The sequence below is a fragment of the Otolemur garnettii genome, unplaced genomic scaffold (assembly GCF_000181295.1).
Source record: "Otolemur garnettii isolate 467f Iridium unplaced genomic scaffold, OtoGar3 scaffold00016, whole genome shotgun sequence".
NCBI lineage: Eukaryota > Metazoa > Chordata > Mammalia > Primates > Galagidae > Otolemur > Otolemur garnettii.
Window position 1 is genome coordinate 29445593 of NW_003852411.1, and position 22378 is coordinate 29467970.

At 36.7% G+C, this 22378-nt stretch overlaps 1 protein-coding gene across 1 annotated transcript in view; it reads right to left on the minus strand.

Moving 5' to 3' along the window:
• Positions 1–22378, minus strand: part of ATF6 (activating transcription factor 6) — a 168229-nt gene that overhangs the window by 87569 nt on the left and 58282 nt on the right. The window contains exons 10-12 of the mRNA XM_003785761.3: positions 9443–9574; positions 2063–2176; positions 972–1071 (exon numbers count right to left, since the gene is read on the minus strand). Coding sequence (XP_003785809.1) covers positions 972–1071; positions 2063–2176; positions 9443–9574 — 346 coding nt within the window. The remainder of the gene's footprint in view (positions 1–971; positions 1072–2062; positions 2177–9442; positions 9575–22378) is intronic.

The following is a 22378-nucleotide window of genomic DNA, read 5'->3' on the forward strand; positions in this document are numbered from 1 at the left end:
TATATATATACACATATATATATCTCAGATCAAGTGACTCCCCTGCTCAAACCTTTGAATGGTATTGCATCATAATTAGAAACAAAGCCAAAGTTTTCAGCATAGCCAATGAAGTTCACTATATTATCTCTGTAACCATTTTGTTTCCAGCTACCACTCTCCCCCAAGTCTCTGCATTCCAGCCATACTAAGCTTCTTCATGGTTCACAAATACGCAAACGGTTCCCTCCACGGGGTCTTTACATTTGCTGCTCCTTGTGTCTTGAAGCTCTTTCTCCAGATTTCTCCCAAAATGTTCACATTGTTACTTTTGGTCATTTTCTGCCTAAAATAATGTTCTCACTAAATCTGTTTCTTTTTCCTGTGCCCAAGAAGATTCCATGTTCCCAGTCTTCCTTGCAGCAGGTTAGACAAAGTAATAGTTTCAGCTAATTAAACATTGGCTAACATCTGGGCTTTATCCCTAAAACATTTTGCATACTATATGCAAAATAGAGCCTATCTGGAAAATCTATGCAAAATCTTCCCTAACACCCAAACCTAGAAGCAAAGAATTTCAAGTTACTGGGGCTATACAAAGGATTTCAAGTTACTGGGGCTATACAAAACTGGATCCCTTACTCATTGCTTAGAAAAAAGCCATCCTAGTGAACTATGTGAAATTTTATCTGTGTGAAAAACAAATTTTCATTCTATTAAGCTACAGAGATTTTTAGGCTGTTATAACAGCTACCATTAATTACTCTGACAATATCTTCTTAAAGTGGAACTTCTTCAGAGAAGCTTCTCTAACCACTGAATCTAAAATAGTAACTCATTTCTCAATTCAAATTCTAACCGCCTATCCTGCTTCAGTTCCGCTATATCAGAAGCAGAAGGAAACAGGAGGAAAGGGCTGAAGCTTCCCAAATTTTCCAGGGAAGAGAGCAACAAATATGCCAACCAGTGTTCAAAGACAAGCACAAACAAACCTGAAGAATACGGGTTTTCTGTTGATTATTTGTCATTCTTCTTGACTTGGTCCTTTCCACTTCATGTCTATGAACCCACCCTCGAAGTTCATGATTTAACCTATAAAATATAACTGTATTAATGAATAACATATTTCATAGATATGAATGTCTCACCAGTTGTTTGGAAATGAAATTAATCATTCTGTATGTTCCAAGAGTGTTCCAAGTGCCTGCCTGGCAACTCAATATTATCTTTTGATTATCTTGAAAAAGCTGAGATATGCTTAATGTTAAGCTGTTTTTAATAAGACCTTCTCAATGATGAGTTCCAAATTCAAAGAAAATCACAGCAAAACATCTGCCAAATAAAAATAATTGGATGCAAAAGTTTTTCCACAAAAAATGTATTTTATGTTTCTGTTCTTGAGCTATGTACATACAAACATCTGCGACGATGAAGAGAATTTAACATCCTTAACAATAAATAGATGCATTGAATAAAGGCTTTGAAAATCATGCTCTTTGGGGAGAAGGAAAAGAATGAACCCAACTGCTGGTAGAAAAAAGGATAATTCAAATTTTTCAACACCGGAAATAAAAAGCTAGCCCAAATATAACTTTATTTTGGTTACCTTTCACAGCAATTGTGAAGACATTAGAGTATGCTTATTTAACTATAGTTGATTACTACTTATCAAAACCTGAGGCGGTTTTTAAGGTCCAAGGAGAAGGCCCTTAAATCACAGGGAAAAATGCAAGGGAAAGTTGATAAAGAAGGGTACAAATTATTTTCCTCAATTTGAAGAAAAAGATCCCTTCTGATATGAATATTGCCATATGCAAACCCTAACACCCTGAATTTTTATATTAATTTCATTCCGTAGTTTTCAAATAAGACATATCTAAGTCTGCAACCATCGCATAAAAGCAACCCATCATCATCTGTATGAGTTTGGTAGAGCAACTGGAAAACAATTGATAAGTCTACCCAACAGATAATTCAGAGATTCTCTCAGCCACCTTGTTAATCTGAACAACTACTTTTTTAGGTTCCGAAGCTGAACGTCGGAAGCAACTCTGATATTTCTAGAATAATGTGTAACACTCACCTGAGAGATTCTGTTGTGTTAATTAGGGGTCGACAAGGAGGTGGAGGAATGTAAAGCAGTGGTTCTTCACTTAGCACCATCAGGGCTTTGTCATTTGAAACAGAGTGATCATATCTGAAACATACATGCACAAAATTTGTTTCCTTGCATCTTAATTTCTAGTAAGTTTGCTATAAGAAAATCATGACTAGTGTTAGCTTTTCATGAAAATACAAATGTAGTTAATATAACATACTGCAAGATAGGGTTAGACCATATAGAATGAATGTCATTTTCTGATTTTTTTTTTTTTTTTGAGACTGAGTCTCAAGCTGTCACTCTGGGTAGAGTGCCGTGGCATCACAGCTCACAGCAACCTCCAATTCTGGGACTTAAGCGATTCTCTTACCTCAGCCTCCCAAGTAGCTGGCACTACAGGCACCTGTCACAATACCCACCTATTTTTTGGTTGTAGTTGTCATTGTTGTTCAGCAGGTCTGGGCTAGATTTGAACCTGCCAGTTCTGCTGTATGTGGTTGGAACCTTAGCTGCTTAAGTTACAGGCACTGAGCCCATTTTCTGATTTTCTACAGAGATAGTGTGGTAATTCACATTTATCTAGCCACCCTTTATTGAGAAATTACCAGAAATAAGGGATATAATAACACATGGTTCACGTCTTTAATGAGCTCCAAGGTATACATAGTACTGGTGGAACAAAGAGGGTGACATAGTAGTGGAATATCTTGGGGAAAGACCAATTGGTTGATAAGACAGACAGTAATAAGAACAAGACTAAAGTTTCACAATTCTGTGGGGGAAAAAGCGAATAGCTTCCCTAAAACAGTTGTGTATGTACGTATGTGTGTGTGTGTGTGGTAGGGTACGGTGAGATATAAAATACTTGTCTCTAACAACAGAAATAAATAAATAGAACCTGATCAGATTAAAAAGTTTCTATACAGCTAAGGATCCTTCAGAATGGGAGAAGATATTTACATCCTGCAAATCCAACAAAGGGCTAATAACCAGAATCTATAAAGAACTCAAGCAAATTAACAACAAAAAAAGCAAACAACCCCATTAAAAACTGAGCAAGAAACATGAACAGAATCTTTTCTCATGAAGACAGATGAATGGCCAACAAACTAATGAAAAAATGCTCATTGTCTCTAATTATTAGAGAAATGCAAGCCAAAACCACTTTGAGATATCACTCAACCCCAGTGAGAATGGCCCACATCACAAGGTGCACAGTGTGGAGAGAAAGGACCACTACTGCACTGTTGGTGGGACTGCAAACTAGGACAGCCTTATGGAAAGAAGTATGGAGAGTTCTCAAAGAACTAAAAATAGACCTTCCATTGGATCCCACAATCCTGTATCTACCCAAAAGAAAAAGGACCATTTTACCATAAGGACATACACACTTGAATGTTTATAGCAACCCAATTTACAATGGCAAAAATGTGGAAACAACCCAAGACCCCTTCAACACATGAATGTATTAATCAACTATGGTATGTGGATACCACACAATATATTGGACTATAAAAAAAGGATGGAGATTTTGTATCTTTTGTTACAACTAGGATAGATTTGGAGAACACTTTCCTAAGAATGGAAAAACAAACATCACATGTACTCAATACGAATTTGAAACATGTAGATTACCAACAATGTGCTCATATGAAATAAAAACTCAATTAAATACAAGAAAGGGGAAGAGGAAGAGGCGTGTCAGTGGGCTCCTACCCAGCAAGAACAATGTGTGGGTGTAAGACACACTTCCCAAGTGAAGGACACAGTTACAAATGCAAACTATGTAACATAATTGTACATACCTTCATATTAATCAGAAATTTAAAAATAAAAATAAAATAAAACAAAACAAAATAAAATACTTGGTGGGAGTAAAGTGAAAGAGTTGGAAAGCTGTATTTAAATTTTGGGATCTCAGAGGAATCTGAATCACTAACACCAGGGTGATGGCAACCAGTTATTCTATTAGCTTAAAAAATATACTTTCCTAATCTTTATCATGTGAATTCATATCAAATGTGTAATATGAGTTAAAAATTAGAATCTGAACTAGGGACATTATTGCTATTTATGCTCTTCAGTCTGCCACTTTAATATTTCTAAGACAGCGGTCAACCTATGGGTCTCTCAACCTATGGGTCAAGACCCACAGGAATTGTATTAAAAGGCCGCGGCATTAGGAAGGTTGCGAACCACTGTTCTAAGAAATCTTGTATCTGCCCTGAGTTTCTTTATATAGGATGCTCCAGTTTTAGAAAACTAGATATGCAGGCGGCACCTGTGACTCAGTGAACAGGCCACTGGCCCCATATACTGAGGGTGGCAGGTTCGAACCTGACTCCGGCCAAACTGCAAAAACAAAGAAAACAGCATTGTGGCAGGTGCCTGTAGTACCAGCTACTCAGGAGGATGAGGCAAGAGAATCGCCTAAGCCCAAGAGCTAGAGGTTGCTGTGAGCTAAAAAAAAAAAAAAAAGAAAGAAAGAAAGAAAGAAAACTAGATATGCTAAAATCCAAAAAGAAAACATGTAAACATATGAATTTAACAGGTTATGATTCATAGTTTTCATTTATTCATTCAGTAAGTATTTACTGAATACCAACTATGTGCAAGGTACTATAGTAGGTTCTGGGAATCCAACAGCGAACAAGTGAAAGTCTCTACCTTCAAAGACCTTACCAGGGAAGATGGACCAAACCCATAAGATAAATCCAAACTTTGTTGAGTACTATGAAGGAAACAAACAAATGGTTGAAACAGAAAAGCAATGGCAATATCTATTTTAGATAAGATGGTCCAAGAAGGAGAAGGTATTTAAATCAAGGCTTAAAGATTAAAAGAATATGGTCCTATAGAAAATAGGTTAAGAGAGTTCTAAGTAGACGCAGGTGGGGAAAAGTAAAGAAACTTAAAAAAGACCACTGGCTGAAGAGTTGAGCACAAGTCGGGTAGCAGTGGGGGAGGACACAAGATGAGGTTAGAAAAGCAGACCAGATCATGATAAGGAATTGCTAAATGTAATGAGAAAGCACAAAAGCGTTTTAAGTGAATCAGTGATGTATTTCAATTTACATGTGTACCTTACCGTGGTACCAAAAATGGATGCAATGGAGGCAAGAGGGGAAGCTGAGACACCAGTTGGGAATGAGCTATAGCAATCCAGGCAAGAACTGATGATAGCACAGACTCTCATCTGGCAGTGGAGAAGGAGAAAAGTGGGCCAATTCAAGATAACTTTTGGAAAGAATATAAACACTTGTTGAAAAAGAGGAATCACGGTTTCTGGCTTAAGTAATAGAAACAAAAAAGACTTGCAGAAAACCTGTTGGAAGCCAAAGAGAAAGAGAAACAGAGTTTCACTGTGGAGAAGTTAAGTTTGAAATGTTAAAATAGAGATGCCAAGGAAACTATTGGGTATGTGAGGCTGGAGACTCAGAAGAGAAGTCTGAACTGAAAACATAAACTTGAAAGTCATCAGGATATAGAGATATAGACTGTGCTAAATTACGATGTGTCACTCAGGCAGAAAGAGTTCACAGTGCTAAACCTTGAGCTTTAGATAGCAGGGGAGCCCACAAGAGGACTAGAAAACAGCAGCCAGGATAAACGAAGGAAATTAAAAAATGTACCCACACAAAATAAAGTCTTTCAGGGGACAAATAATCCACACAGCCAAATGCTGAGAAAAGGTCAAGTAAGATAACAGAAGTTTCCACTGAATATGGTAACATTAAAATCACTGGCACCCTTAATAAAAACAATTGTGGCAGAGTAGAAAACTAATGTCTATTTATGCCATACATAAGGAGAAAAAAAAAAGCAGTTGAGGATATGTAGGACATTTTTCTCTGCAATTTGCAACAGGAACATTCTTCTAGCTGTTGGGGTTAAGTGGGGTTAAGTTGTTTGTAATAAAACAGAGATGTTGGTATGCAGGTAACAAATGCACACACAAAAATTAAGTGTTGAAGAAAAACAAATCTGTCTTGTGTTTAGTAAATGTATACACTTACAAATGGCTTTATGAGACTGCCTGACACACTAAAAAAAAAGATCTGTTGCAAATACATTATTTTAAAAATCGTACAAAAACACAAACATTGTGGTCCATCAGAAAAGTCCAAAACTTCTTTTGAAAATATATTTCTGATCTAAACTCTAGTAATGATTTCTGCACATCTGTGCTGACTGGCTTTGTTCTATCAGCCAAAATTATTCTTTGGAGAAGGGAAAAAAAAGTCTGATAGAAGAAATACCAGGACAGGGATTGGGTGGAGCGAAAGGAGAAAGGAAAGGGAGACTAGCCAATGTGCAATCTGGAGACAATTAGACCCACATTAACCCAGAGACAAAGTTCCAGGCTGCTTGTCAACCATTTTATACTAACAGAAAAAATTTCAGCAAATAAATCACTAAAGAGTGCTAAGGAACTAGAGTTAATGAGAATTCTTGGAATAAAGGCAGGTTTCAGCTAATGCCTTACATGGAGAGTGACCATCCTTTCTGGTTTATCCAAGGCAGTCCTGACTGATGCCTGATGTTATTATTACTAATACTACCTTTTCCTTATTAAAAGTGTCCCAGTTTGATTGACAAATTATATGGATATATTTTTTATATACCACACATTGCTAAGATGGAAAAATATATGCCGATAATTATTAAATGATAGGTTAATACAATATAATAAACTATAGGATTATAATCTACTCCCTTTTTTATTTGAACCAGGTCTCATAGCTCTCCTTATAAAATGAAACATAAAATAAGATGCATTAAAAAATAATATATTGATACATATCATGGCTGAGTATAAATAAATCACCTAAAATTCAGTTCAAATTACATGCTCATAAGAATACTAAAAGACTAATAAAGTCCAGTTTGGGGGTAGAGGGAAGTGGGAGGGGAGAGGCCGCATGGCAGCAGGAAGGGAGGGCATGAGGCGGGATCTCACCTAATTTGCATAACGCGCCCCCTGCGTGAGGGGCTCTTCTACAAATAGAACTTTACCCTGGAAGTGAGAAAAATGTAACCTAAAAATTGTGCCCCCATATTAATTTGAAAAAAAAAATACAGAAAACAAAATAAAATAAAAAAATAAAATTCACTTCAGAACAAATTCATATTTGGTGCTTTCCAATGTTTCACAAACATTCTTGTTGTCTTCTAATCAGTATTTGTGCTGATAAAAGCAAAAAACATCAAATTAGTACACTGATGTTTATTTGAATCTTCCCAACTTGCTCAATAATAATCTTAGATATTTCAAGAGACTTGCACAGAGTCAAGAACTCGTAATCTTTTGCTGTTGTTTTTTTTAATCAAGACCAGTAACCCAGATTAGGCTCAGTCAATGATGACTCTGGCTGGGTAGGGGACACAGAGCTAGCTCACATTCATGGAATGCCTTTGACAGCTGTTAAACTTCAACCTGCAAGTCAGACTTCTAGGATGAACTAGTGTGATAAGACAACTATGCTTCCTGGAAGCCACCACCATGTCATCTTATGACCTTGTAGACAAATAAGTGAAGGTTTCTATTTATTATAGTCAGTGCGAATTAGATAATCCTCTTGTAAAGGTTACCTGAACCACAGTTTCAAGTATCCAATCAATAACTTGATCTATTTTTAGCAACAAGCTATCTTAACTCTCATAAATCCAAAGACTATTACATTTAAAAATGTACTTTTCTCATAAAAATAAGATATTTATTTCTTAATTATTAGGTGTTGCATGAGTTAAGGTTAGATAAATTGCGTGAAGGGCTGATGTGGTCAATCCATTTCATGAAATATATAAAGGCTGCATGCTTGAATTAAAGATAGAAAAGAAAAGCTGCAGTCAGTTTAAAAATGTATTTTTGATGGATCTCAAGTGAATTACCACAGAACTCAAAATGATAGAAAATGTATGATAAGCCTGGACAAATTATTTAGCAAAATTAGAGATCTTATTAAACTCTATCAATATTTAGGGACACTATAAATGATCACCAAGATGAATATTTCAGAAGTATGGCTAATTTTGGCACGTAAAAAAGCAAGAAACATTATATAACATTTTCAACATTATGACATCACTGAGATGATGCATTATAGCTACTGCTATATGATTCTTTGTATCTTGTTTTATACCTAACATAGTACTCTGCATGAAGCAAATTCCTAGGGGAAAAAAAAATGAATACTAACTTTTTTTAAAAATGGAGATAAGCCTCTAGGTTTATAGTAATAATCTCATTCAATAGTATGGATGCTACAGAATAAAGATCAGGAAGAATGATTCCCACATGGTCTCAGCCTAGAAAACCTTACAGAGTTAAGAGTAAAGAAATCTTTAATGATTTTCAGGCATTATACTGTGCAATGGTTACCATACTGTGACTTCCCTTTGCTTTATTAGTCGAGGATCGTGCTCTATTTGGCTCAAATAACAAAGAGAAATGTTTATCAAAAAGTATACATCTGTGTATAATGTATAGATATATGTATACATTTTCATACAAAAAGCCTTTTGCTATTGACAACCAATATGGAAATTTTCCAACTCAGTATTAAATTATAACAAGGGAGAAATTCCATAAAGATCATAATAAATAAGTATAAATGATTTTACCCAATGACTACAAATAGGTTCAACCATATCATTCTACCATATCATTCTCCCTCAGATGACATAGTAACAAATAATAGGTATAAACACATGACCTTATAATTACATGATAAATAAAATAACTGTACTGAAAACACTATAGACAATAAAATGTGTATATATATTGTATGTGTTTCAATATGTATGTACTGAAGACGTTATACATGTTATACAATATAAAATCTTTTTTTTTTTTTTTTTTTTTTGAGACAAAGTCTCACTTGGTCACCCTTGGCAGAGTGCCATGGTGTCTTTAGCTAACAGCAACCTCAAACTTTTGGGCTCCTGCCTCAGCCTCCCAAGTACCTGGAACTATAGGCGCCTGCCACAGTGCCCAACTATTTTTTTTAGAGACAGGGTCTCACTCTAGTTCAGGCTGGTCTCCAACTCCTCAGCTCAGTCAATCCACCTGCCTCAGCTTCCCAGAGTGTTAAGATTACAGGTGTGAGCCACCATGCCAGCCCATAATATAAAATCTTAACTGAGATTTTTGTCACATCTCTACAAAAATTCCAAACCAAGAAAGGTTTCAAAGTAAATGTATTCTTAGAGCTAATCTTAAAATTTATTAATGACCTCAGTAATTTATCTGCTCTACTAGTCAAAACTGTATATGAACTAGTTAGATGTAAAGTTATACTAGACAGTTCTCTGTTTTGGTTCCAATAAATCACTCAGACCAACAGGTACATGCCATCTAACCTGTAGCTATTTTTCTGGATGATACCATCTGGTGTGTCTTGCTCCTCTTTTGCAGAAAATTCTAGAAGGTGCCTCCTTTGATTAGCAGGGCTCATACTAGGTTTCATTCTCCTGGAATCCTGGTCCAGCATGCTGAAAACAAAAAACATGAAGCAATAGTTGAAATATAAATGCCATATGTCACACATACACCTGCTATATGTAGCTCTGAAACAAACCCAATCCTTTGTAGGTCCATGCATATGTTAAAAAATGCTTAGCACAGAAGCAAGTCAAAACAATGTACTGATGTGTGCAAATCTTTAGCCTGGCATCCTATACATATCAAAAGTCTTTTATTTATTTATTTTTTTTTTGAGAGACTCTCACTCTGTCCCAGGCTAGAGTTCCAGGGCATCAACCTAATGTACAGCAATCTTAAATTCACCCAATCCTCCTGCCTCAGCCTCCTGAGTAGCTGAGACAGGTGCCTTCCACACACCTGGTTTATTTTTTTCCTATTGTTTTTAGTAGAGACAGGGTCACAGGGTCTCAGGGGCTCACTCTTGCATGCTGATCTCTTGACCTCAAGGGATCCCTCCACCTCAATCTTCCAGAGTACAAGGATTACAGGCATGAGCTACTGCACCCAGCCCTCAAAAACAATTTCTAAAATAATTTTTTGTAAGTATAAAAGCACCTTATTTAAAAATGCTTAAGCAAAAGCAATGTTCTATATGCTTTAAAATACCTATAATTACACATGTATATAAAACGGAAATAAATACTACATAAAAACAGATTTTAAACTCAGATAACAACTGAAATAAAAAGTCCTGGAAGCTGCAAACTGTTTTCAATGAGGGAATACTTCAAATGAAACAGAAATTATTATTTCCCCCAAACCAAATTCATTAGTAGCCTTTCACAATTCTAAAAGGTAGGCAATTGGATAGTGCTAACAAAAACTTATTTTTAAAATACTTCTTTTTTTTTTTTTTTTGAGACAGAATCTTATTAAGTTGCCCTCGGTAGAGTGCTATGGCATCACAGCTCACAGCAACCTCAAACTCTCTTGCCTCAGCCTCCCAAGTAGCTGGGACTACAGGCACCTGCCACAACACCCAGCTATTTTTCTGTTGTTGTTGTCAGTGTTGTTTAGCAGGCCCTGGTTGGGTTTGAACCCACCAGCACCAGTGCATGTGGCTGGCCCCCTAACCACTGAGCTATGGGTGCCAAGAATAAAATGCTTCTATTTTTATTTACGTATAAAAATTTCTACTTACTTCTCTCTCTCCACTCACTCTAATAACTTCATTCATCAATGTATTTTCTCTTGACAAGCATAAGCATTTGGGGAAAACAACTATATACACATATACAATGTATACATATAAGTGGCATGTACATTATAATAGTACACATTACTTTTAAGCACATACTATGAAATGAAGGCTCAAAGAAAGTTGAGAGTTTAAACAGTTTACTCAAAGCTATGCTCTAAATAGCTAATAAAGTCAGAATTTAGATTCACGATTGGAACTCTATCACTGTATTATGTTGACCAGAATAAGTCATTCATTCATTTATTCATGTACTAAATATATATCAGATTGCAAGAGCCATACTTGGTGCCAATGGTGCTAACCATATTTTTATCTCTCTCAAAGATGAGAGAAAAAAAATCAGATTACAGCAGCAGTTCCTTAACTAACATTGTTTTGTTCAATGTCATTTTGTGTATACAAGCAATGGAAAAAAAATAAGTTTCTGGCCAATTGCATGGATCTCCTCCAGATACTCCACTTTCCTCCCACATCCTAAATATGTGCTCATTTGAACTGGCATGTCTAAACGATCCCAGTATGAGTAAGTGTAGGGATTAGCGTATGTGCGCCCTGCAATGGGGTGGTATCCTAGTCAGAGTTGGTCCTTGCCCTGTACACTGAGCTGCTGGGATGGGTTCCCACCACTCACAACCCCAAACTAGAAAAGGGGGGTTGGACAATGAATGAATAAATATATAAGTGATTATAAAATAAAACTTCATATAGTATTTAGTAATTATACCTGGTTGATCAAAAAAAAAAGAAGAAAAAAGAAAATCATACAAATGTATAACAATAAACAATGTGCATTCAGCAAGCCCACCATATTTTGATTGTTTTTAAACTGTGCGATGGGAGGAGGTGCTTCTAACAATTTTTGCTTTGCAAACACTTTTTCCTTGATTTTAATAATCCACCATCATTGACTGCCATTACTAAGTCACCAAAAATTGGGTAAATAATTATTTTGTTTTTTATTAATCTTTCTTAAATGTATATATAGCTCACATTTATGTCGATGTTGAATGTTAGAAGCATTTGGCTGTTTATTTAGAAGTTTGGCGATGTTTTTGTGATAAGAAATATGCTGTAGGAATAACTTTTGTTTGTATCAATTAGCCTATAGTAAAATCTATTTTTTTTTTTTGAGATAAAGTCTCACTATGTCACCCTTAGTAGAGTACTGTGGCATCACAGCTCACAGCAACCTCAAACTCTTGGGCTCAAGTGATTCTCTTGCCTCCGCCTCCCAAGTAGCTGGGACTACAGGTGACCACCACAACACCCAGCTAGTTTTTGTTGCAGTTGTCATTGTTCTTTAGCTGGCCTGGGCTGGGTTCAAACCTGCCAGCCTCCCGCCAGCTTCTGTCTATGTGGCTGGTGCCGTAACCACTGTGCTATAGGAGCTAAGCCAGTAAAATCTATTTCATTATACATCATTTCACTTAAAGTCCTTGTTTCCAAGAACCTATGGAAGATGTTAAGTGGTACAGGTGTGGGGGCTAGGAGGAAACAGTGATAAGGATAAAAGATAGCAGAGTAACTGGTAGCATAATAGGAGTTAATACAGAATGCTATGGAATAATATCCTAGGGTACTTGATGTCTACAGATAGAATCATGAAGTAATCTTAAATGTTAAGTAGAAAGAGGACAGAAGTGAGGGAAGGCACTTAATGTAGACAGAATAGTATATGAAAAAGCACACAGGCTCATAAGAGCATGATTTGTTTAAGGAACTATAAGTAAAGTAGGAAAGGGTGTCTGGGTGGACGTGGGTAAGTAAGCACACAGTGGGAGGTGAGCATCTCAGAAAAAGAGAGGACAGGGAGGAGACTGTAACAATCACGCAAGGCTTGATTACAGACTGCCTTCTCACGTTCTCAGTAAGGCTATCAATTCATTCAATAAAAGAAACAAAACTGATATGTTTTGTTCTTGTTTTACATTTGGTTCTCCATTATCATATCCCTTTCTATAACAGAATCTTCCCTGTGATTAATGTTAAATCCCCTCTCTAATGGGAGAATCTCCTTTTTTTCTTTTATAAATTGGTATTCCATTTGCCTCCTATTTATCTAGACTACTCAGTATTACCACTGCCAGAAAAAAATAGATTCTTAAACAGTTCCTCCTATTTCCTATTTTCTGTATAGGGATCTTAAGCGCATAGAGAGGCTCTCTCCATAACTCTTCTGGTTTTAACTGCCAAATCAAAGTGGCTGCTATGGCTCCAGGAACAGCTTAACAAACTTTATGAGCTCCTCTACATCAAAGTGCACCTTCTACACAATGGCTCCCAAAGGGCGGTACCTGGCAGGCAGCATTAGCATTCCCCACAGGTGGTGAGAAATGTAAATTCTCAGGCCTCACCGAGAAGTATAAACTAGAAACTCTGAAGAATCTGTGTTTTAACAAACTGTCTACATGATGTTGCCAATGTCTGAGAACCACTCTTCTAAATTAATCCTGTTTTTCACAACATCTTTCCTTCCTCAACTCCCTAAAAGGTATGTGTTTCCACAATGGATCCAAAAGAAGTGAACAGTTTGAGGAGAGAATGAGAGAATTAAACAGGAGAGACATGAAAGGGTAAACACAAAGTGGCTGATTTATCAATTAAATTAGCACAGAATTATTAATACTTTAAAGTTTTTAAAGACCCCCTCCACTGATCATTGTCCTTAAATGATTTTAAGATCACTGTGAAAGCTGGCATTTCAACTCAATTCATGTGTGTTAGAAGCAAATGCCTTGAGTTTAATTATCGGTTTAGTCTATTCCACTGGACTATATTTGCTAGAAATCAGTTTCAATGTTGATTGGTTTGGCTCACAGTTGGTCACTATTTTTCTCACTGTGCATCCTTAACCACAGCACTTTAGTAACTTTTATCCCTTTTTGAGCCCAAGAGCTTGTCTCATTCAACGGACTTCATAAAAATGCTCTTCACAATGCTTACCTTATACTCAGTCAACAAACTATTTTGAATAAGCGAGCCACGATGGAGCAAAATTTAGGAACCAAATAGTCTATGACTCTCAATTTTATTATCTACCCATTGACCCAAAATATATTTTGAAAAGATTAATATATTAAGAAATTAATATGTTAAGAATGTCTTAGGGTGGCGCCCGAGGTCAGTGGTTAGGTTGCTGGCCACATACACCGAGGTTGGAGGGTTGGAACTCACGAACCCAGCCTGGACTAGCTAAGACAACAATGACAACTACAAGAACAACAACAAAAAAATAACCGGATGTTGTGGCGGGCACCTGTGATCCCAGCTACATGGAAGGCTGAGGCAAGAGAATTGCTTAAACCCAAGAGTTTGAGGTTGTTGTGAATTGTGACGCCACAGCACTCTACTGAGGGTGACGTAGTGAGACTCTGTCTCAAAAAAAAAAAAATCTTAAAGTTTTTCATGTGTTTGTTTTCGGTTGTTATTGTAGTTTGGCCTCCATTCCCCTGTAGATTCTTTTATGTCTTAGAATGAAACTTCTCCTAAATTACAGACAAGCTAATTCAACTCAGCTCAAAAAAAATTAAATGCTTGAACTCTATGAAATGACCCACAGAAACTAATTTTAACCATCTGAATAAGTGCAGATTTATATTTCCTTTATTTTTATTAATATTGAAGACATGTAAGAACTTCATTTCACTGCCAGAATTCAAGACTGTTTTAGTACAACTGTGACACCACAAATATTAAGAGAAGAATTTGACAGTCTTTACAATGGTCAAATGTACAAAAGAGTATGAGAAAATTATTGTTGATATGAACTTTCAGATTCTTGGCATGAGTGTTTTTACATCATTTACCTGTCCTAGTTTTGTTAATTTTAGAAAAATAAAATTTCCAACAACTAAAAGAGATAATCAGTCACCATAAGAATGAGTATAATTATACATTTTATGACTTTCTAGTTCATAATATTAATAAAGCAATCTAACCAAACTCTTTTTATAATTAGCATTAATCAGTTTCTATTCAGTATTTAAAAATAAACTAATAAATATTAATAAAACACAAGTCTCTCTCTGTCTATGATCAGAAATAAGCGACTCCATAAGAGTCACATCAGTTTTAAGCCTCAGAATAATCATTACACCAATAAATCTTGCTCATATTATGGGCCACTGGTCCTGAAAAGCATGGAATAATAAAACACAAATGATTTTAATTTCCCTAAAAGTCTGGAGAAAGTATTATGAGAATTGTTACTTTACATTTTCATTTATGAAATTCTAAAAACCAACAACTGTTTTAGATTATTTATGAAGCCATTTAATCCTTAAAATACAATTTCAGATATCTAATCTTCATACCAAGTAGCTGAACAAAAAATGGCTCATGTCCAAGCCCCTATTCTACCCCCTTGCAAACCTTTCTTATGGTACAAGTAGGTCAATTTTAAATTAAAGCCATCTCAAGCAGGGAAGAATCATACGGTTTCTCATCCTGAAAAGAAACCACATGCTGCTATTGCTCTGAGGCTTAGAGAACCACACATGAAAAACTGAAATTACTTTAAGTTGAAAAGAACATGGAAGACCAGGTGTGGTTGCTCATGCCTGTAATCCCAGCACTCTGGGAGGCCAAGGCGGGCAGACTGCCTGAACTCATGGGTTCAAGACCATCCTGAACAAGAGCAAGACCCCATCTCTAAAAATAGCCTGGCATTGTGGTGGGGGCCTATAGTCCCAGCTTGGGAGGCTGAGGCAAGAGGATCACAAACCCAAGAATTTAAGGTTGGTGTGAGCTGTGACACCACGGCACTCTACCCTGAGGGATAGAGTGAGACTCTGTCTCAAAAAAGAAAAAGAAAGAGGCTCAGCATCTGTAGCTCAGTGGTTAGGGCACTGGCCACATGCACCAGGGCTGGTGGGTTTGAACCCTGCCCGTGCCTGCTAAACAAACAACAACAAGAAAAAAAGAGCTGGGCATTGTGGTGGGCACCTATAGTCCCATTTAATATGCTGTGAAATACAAAAAGAAGCTGTATCTCTTGAACCCTGACCCATTTGCAAACTTTTAGCAAAAAAACACTCGCTGTTGTATTAAAACCTTTAGACTTTGGGGTGGTTTATTACACAGCCAATAGGTAACTGATACATTGTTGGACTACTGAATCAATGAATCAATGTTTACTATTGATAAAATGTTTGTGTATGAATATTAGGCTAGACCTTCACTTATTACAAAGTTAAGGTTTTTTTTTTATTATTATTTATGTTTTGCAGACTTTACACAGCATGGTTCTATCTAGATGTACTAAGTACTGAAAATGGTGATTGAGAAAGCTATTTCAGACGAACCACCCTCATTCTTGTTTTATGTTAACTAAAAGTGTGGTCTGAAGAAACTATCAAAGCACCCAATTTAAACGCTGACAGTAGTTTTTTCATCTGGCCTAGTTTCTCACTGACCCCCTCTCACAAGAAAGGAAGCAGCAGAAGTTAGCGCATTATCTCTTTTTATCTTTAAAAGTGACATACAGTGACTTACTCAAGGGAAAGAAAGTTAGCAAGGGATGTAGGATTTTTATTTCAACTGCCCTTGCCTTCACAGTAACAGTGAAGTCTGGGAAAAAGGCAGCCCAGGGAGAAATGATAAAGCCGCTGGGATGCTTTTCATAAGCCTCTCTATCTATAATCCAACTGACACGAAACCCCAACTAGAGAAAACCATCAGCAGAATTTTCTATGCCCTCAAAACCCAACTCAGCACTTGACAGACTCTAAGCCATTTCTTTTTTAAACAAACCATGAAATCTAGAGTCTACAAGAAAAGAGAACCAATTACTTTATGCAGACACTTTTTTGACAAACATGAATAAATTAGACTATTTGGGGAAAGGGCTGCCCTTGGCTCTGCTACCCCTTCTGCAACCCTGCACTTAGTAACACCTGGTTCTTAGATGTACTGTATTTCTTCAGTTCATGTGTCACTTTGATAAATGTGGAAAGTACTTGTAGCCAAGAACTCAAATTAGATTTCATTTAAAAATCTGGCTAAACAAAACCATGTATGCTTGGTGGCTTGAATTTTCTGACATTTAAGTTATACAGTAACTTTTAACTTACAGCCAATAGTGATATCATACAGCAAGATGTGCTCAACAATTGAATAGAAACAAAAATTGGGACCAGATTTGCAGCTAAGCTCATCTTAGGATAAGAAGCTAGAATTCTTCCTGTAAAATAATGAAAAGCTGACAAACTTAGAGAATGATGAAACAGAAACATTTTATTTCTAACCAGTTCCAGAGGACTCAAACTCAATGCCATATGCTCTGTGGTTACCTTTTCCTCAAAGCACAGTCTCATAAGAAAACCACAGAATAGCTGGACCTTTAGTAGTACGATTTACCCTTCCTCATCCAAATCTGACGTCTCAAACTATAAAGATTCCAACACCTAACCCAGAACAAAAAAGAAAAAAGCACTGTCACTTTCAAACACTTGTTAATTTTTTAAGACCTATATGAAGCACAGTTTAAACCTCCTTAGGATGTGTTTTATTTGGGGGAAAAAACATACATAGTAACCTTTAAAACAGAAAGGGGAAAACAACAAAGGAATCTATAAACTGCAGTCCTATGTGCCCAGAAGTTCATGTCACAGGGTTATGCTGTGGCTCCTACTATGTCCAAAATAGAGCCCCTCCATACAAACGTCCTTACATATATAAGACAAACCTAAGACAAAATCGCTGGTCTAAAGAGTTACTAAAACTTCCTATATATATATAAGATATATATATATATCTTATTTTCTAATCTAATAAATGTTTTTACAATTTCCACAGGGGCTAATGTACAGGAAGAAAGAAATACAAAATCATACACAATAGTTTTCAACCCTGGACATACTTCAGAATCACCTGGGAACACTGTTTTGTTTATAAATAAATGCCTTTGACTTATCCTACCAAATTCTATAGGTCTTAGTTAGGTCTCGGTTGTCAATCCTTTTAAGAGCCCAGACTGATTATGATATACAGCCAAGGCTGAAAACCACTAATTGAAAGAACAGGTAATTTTGTTAAATTAAGCTAAGTTTTAAAATGTAATCCAAATGTAAGGGGGCAAAGAAAATTTGCAAAACATCAGACAAACTTATCTGATGCAAACTATAGTTAATACCTTGACTCAAGAGCCATCAAAGCTGAAAATAAACAATGGATGGTAAGACTGATTTTTTTTTTTTTTTGGAGACAGAGTCTCACTTTATTGCCCTCACAGCTCACAGCAACCTCCAACTCCTGAGCTTAGGCGATTCTCTTGCCTCAGCCTCCTGAGTAGCTGGGACCACAGGCGGTTACCACAATGCCCGGCTATTTTTTTGTTGCAGTTTGACCAGGACTGGGTTTGGGGTCAGCGCCCTACCCACTGAGCCACAGGCGCCGCCCAAGACTGATGTTTTTCCAACCAGCTCTTCATCATCCTCTTCCAATCAGAGTCATCCTGTTCTCTAAAGGATTATTTTTAGCACAACTTCTTGCTAGTTAAATTTTATGTTGCTAATAGTACCTGTTGGAAATTTTTTTCATTCCATCAAAATTAATTTATTTTCCCATTTTTTTCCTTTACTTCTTCCTCTCGTCTTAATTCAACTTCCCTCCATCAAAAAACTATTTTTACAAGTGTCTAAAATGAACACTGCTCATTTCTCCCGCCTGCCCTATTTATTGGACTATGTGCTAGCATAACAATGATATTCCTACAAGTCTGAGATTTACATCAATCCTTAGAGGGTAGGGGACAGTTAAATTTGCCTAACGCCAAAATATTCTTAAGGTACAAACTTAAAAACAAAAGAAAACATGTGTATCAGACATGTTTTTTCTGTTTCACTGCACAGAGCAGAAATGAAAACAAGGCCTCTGGTATGAACAACATCAAGTCTCCTTCTCTAAGGAAGTAGGAACCCAAGGAAATTCTGAAGATTGAGCCCCTTCCACAAAGAAAATGTCTTCCTAAATCTCATAAAATTTAAAATTGATAACCATTTCTACTGTGTCTTAATTTTAATGTTTGTCTGAAGGGTTAGCATAATATATTAACAATGATTAGAAGAAACTAGGCTTATAATGCAGAAAGTAATATTAATCAGGTAAAGAGAATAGCTATGAAAAGTAAGGTGTCTCACAAAATGTACATCCAGGAACAAAAGAAAAAAGAAAATGTGATCAGTCATAAAGGGCCCAGGGAGTAAAAAAACCTCTTTTGCTACCATTAAAAAAAATTTTTTTTAGGCAACAAAAGGGCTAGTGGAGGAAAAACAACTTCTTTCTCCATTTCTGTATTATGCCCTGGTTAGTGGCATGTGTCACTTTCCTTGGAATGTCTCTCCTCTCCTCTCTTTATACATCTTTACTTTTACTCTGCTGTATGAAATCTTTCCTTACAAATACCTCCACTCAGCTCCCCCTTGTCAGTATACCACTAACAACATACACCATGTTACTCAATACTTACAACATTACTTTGCATTGGTGGGTTTGATACTTTCATCCTTCGTAGGGAACAAAATGCTCTGTATGGCCCTACCACTTCACCACGCATTCACATTCAAACATGCATTCCTTCACAAGTCACCCAACCAACATCCAACAAGTAGCTACAGTATGTCAAGTATACTAAGTATGTCTAAAAGTAAGGTGAGTTCTAGCCACCCATGACTGCTTCTTATTACAGGTAAAAGCCATTCTCTTTCACCCCTCTATACATTTGCTCCTAGTAATTCTCTCTACCCGGCAAACTTCTTAGTAATTTAGTACAACATGTTTGAGTGTTTGCCATGTGCTATATACATTATGCTAGATGTTTTGAATAGAAAGAAAGAAAGAAAGCAGAGTTTCTAGTCTTAAAAAAATGAGATTATAGTAATGAAGACAGATACATCAACAAGTAACTAGTACAATGCGGTAAGTTCTATATGTTAACAAGATAATTTGGGAGCACCAAGAAGAAATATTTAACCCAGCCTAGAGAAGAGTTACATTTGCTCATGCCACTTTTGAATTTGGGAATAACAATTACTTGTGCTCTTTGTCATAATAAAGTAAATAGCATAACTTACTTTCTAAAGTTGTCCACCATACATGCATGTCTATATTCATATTGTCCAGTTTTTCTAATTTAAACTTTACATAAATGTAATAATATTGTAAATATTCTTCTCCAATTTGCTTTTTCCACACAATAATATGATAGGTCTATCCTGGCCAGGTGGCTCACACCTGTAATCCTAATACTCTGGGAGGCAGAAGAGGGTAGATTCTTGAGCTCACCAGTTCAAGACCAGCTTGAGCAAGAGTGAGACACCATATCTAAAAAATAGCCAGCACTGTAGCAGGCACATGTAATTGAGATATGCAGAAGGCTGAGGCAGGAAGATCACTTGAACCCAGGAGACTGAGGTTGCTGTGAGCTATGACACTCTAGCACTCTACCCAGTGACAGAGTAAGACTGTCTCAAAAGAAAAAAAAAAAGACTGAGAGACCCCTATCTTTATTAAAAATAGAAAAAATTAGCCAGTGCTGTGGCAGGCATCTGTAGACCCAGCTATTCAGGAGGCTGAGGCAGGAGGATCTCTTGAACCCAGAAATTTGAGGTTACTGTTAGGTAGGATGAGGCCATGGTATACTATTCAGGGCAACAAAGTGAGACTAGACTATATCTCCAAAGGAGGAAAAAACAGCATATCCTACAAGGTCTGATAAATAGTATTTTCATTACCATTTGGTAATATTGTATTTCTTTTTTAATTTTGTAAGTTATTTAGAATTGTGCTTAATTTTTAGTAGTATAGGAGTCCCTAGTTATCTTTTTGCTCTTGATTTCTACCTTAATTGCACTGATAATGAATATGGTCTACATACTAGTCTTTGAGACTTGTTGAGACTTCCCTTGTAACTAAGATTAAATTTTTAAACATTTTCATGTGTAAGTGAAAAATTTATGTACTGATAAGATGCAGTGTTTATATATAGCCACTATAGCAAACTTAATAATGATAACATTTACATTTGCTACATATTTGCAGATTTTTTTTTTATCTACGTGATCTATCAATGACTGAGAGATGTATATTAAATTTCCCACTATGGCAGTGGAAGATCAATTTTCCCCCACAGTCTGTCAATTACTGTTTCTCCCCCCTCCCCACCCCAAGACAAAGTCTCACTATGTTGCCCTCAGTAGAGTGCCATGGCATCACAGCTCATAGCAACCTCAAACTCTCGGGCTTAAGTGATTCTTTTGCCTCGGCTTCCCAAGTAGCTGAGACTATAGGCACCCACCACAATGTCCAGCTATTTTTCTGTTGCAGTTGTCATTGCTGTTTAGCAGGCCTGGACCAGATTCAAACCCACCAGCCTGGGTGTATATGGCCCTACCAGCTGAACTACAGGTGCTGACCTCAATTACTGTGTCTAAGCTATACTGTGAGGTACAAACTAATTTAGAATGCTACCTTCCTGTTAAACTAATCTTTTTAATTGATAGTAGTGACTATGTATAATAATGCTTTTCTCCTTAAAGTATATTTGTTTGATATTAATAGAACAACTTCAGCTTTCCTTTGGCCACTCTTTGCTTTTTTTCTGTGACTCTCAACTTTTCTGTAGCTTTGTTTTTAGAAGTTTGTCATGTAAATTAACATAGAGTTGAAGGTTGCTTTTTGTCCTCCTCTAGTCTGACAATCTTTGCCTTCTATACGCAGAGTTTAGTACATTTTCATTTATTATGATTATTGCTAATATTCCAGATTCATTTCTATTATCACATTATGTGTTTTCATAATCAAGTAGTTTCTCTCCTTATTGATGACTTCTTTTAGATTGAGTCCACAAATCCCTTTTCATTTTTTTCTTTCACTAGATTTTGGAATTATATACTCCAGTTATATTTTGTTAGAGGTTATCCAAAGACTTCAAAATCCCAATTTAACAAGTCCAAACCTAATCAATATCTTTACTAACCTCCCTCCAAAAGAATAGAAATGTTGAGTACTTTAATTTTTTGTCTTTTTTTTTTGAGACAGTCTCACTATGTCGTCCCAGGTAGAGTGCCGTGACGTGACAGCTCACAGCAACTTCCAACTCTTGGACCTAAGTGATTCTCTTGCCTTAGCCTCCCAAGTAGCTGGGACTACAGGCACCTGGGACAGTGCCCAGCTACTTTTTAGAGACAGGGTCTCACTCTTGATCAGGCTGGTCTTGAACTCCTGACCTCCAGCAATCAACCTGTCTCAGCCTCCCAGAGGGGCAGGATTATAGGCATGAACCACCATGCCTGGCCTATCACCTTTCATGTTTCCTACCTCTTTGTCTCCCTGTGTTACATTCTGTATGATTTCTTCATATCTATCTTCCCATTCACTATTTCTCTCTTCAAATGGGCCTGTTCTGTTGTTTTAACATAGTCATTATTTTTCTAATTTTAACTTATTAATTAGCAAACTTCCAGGTATTTTCTTTTCTTTTTTTTTTTAGACGGAGCCTCAAGCTATCCCCCTGGGTAGAGTGCCATGACATCACAGCTCACAGCAACCTCCAACTCCTGGGCTCAAGTGAGTCCCCTGCCTCAGCCTCCCAAGTAGCTGGGACCACAGGCAC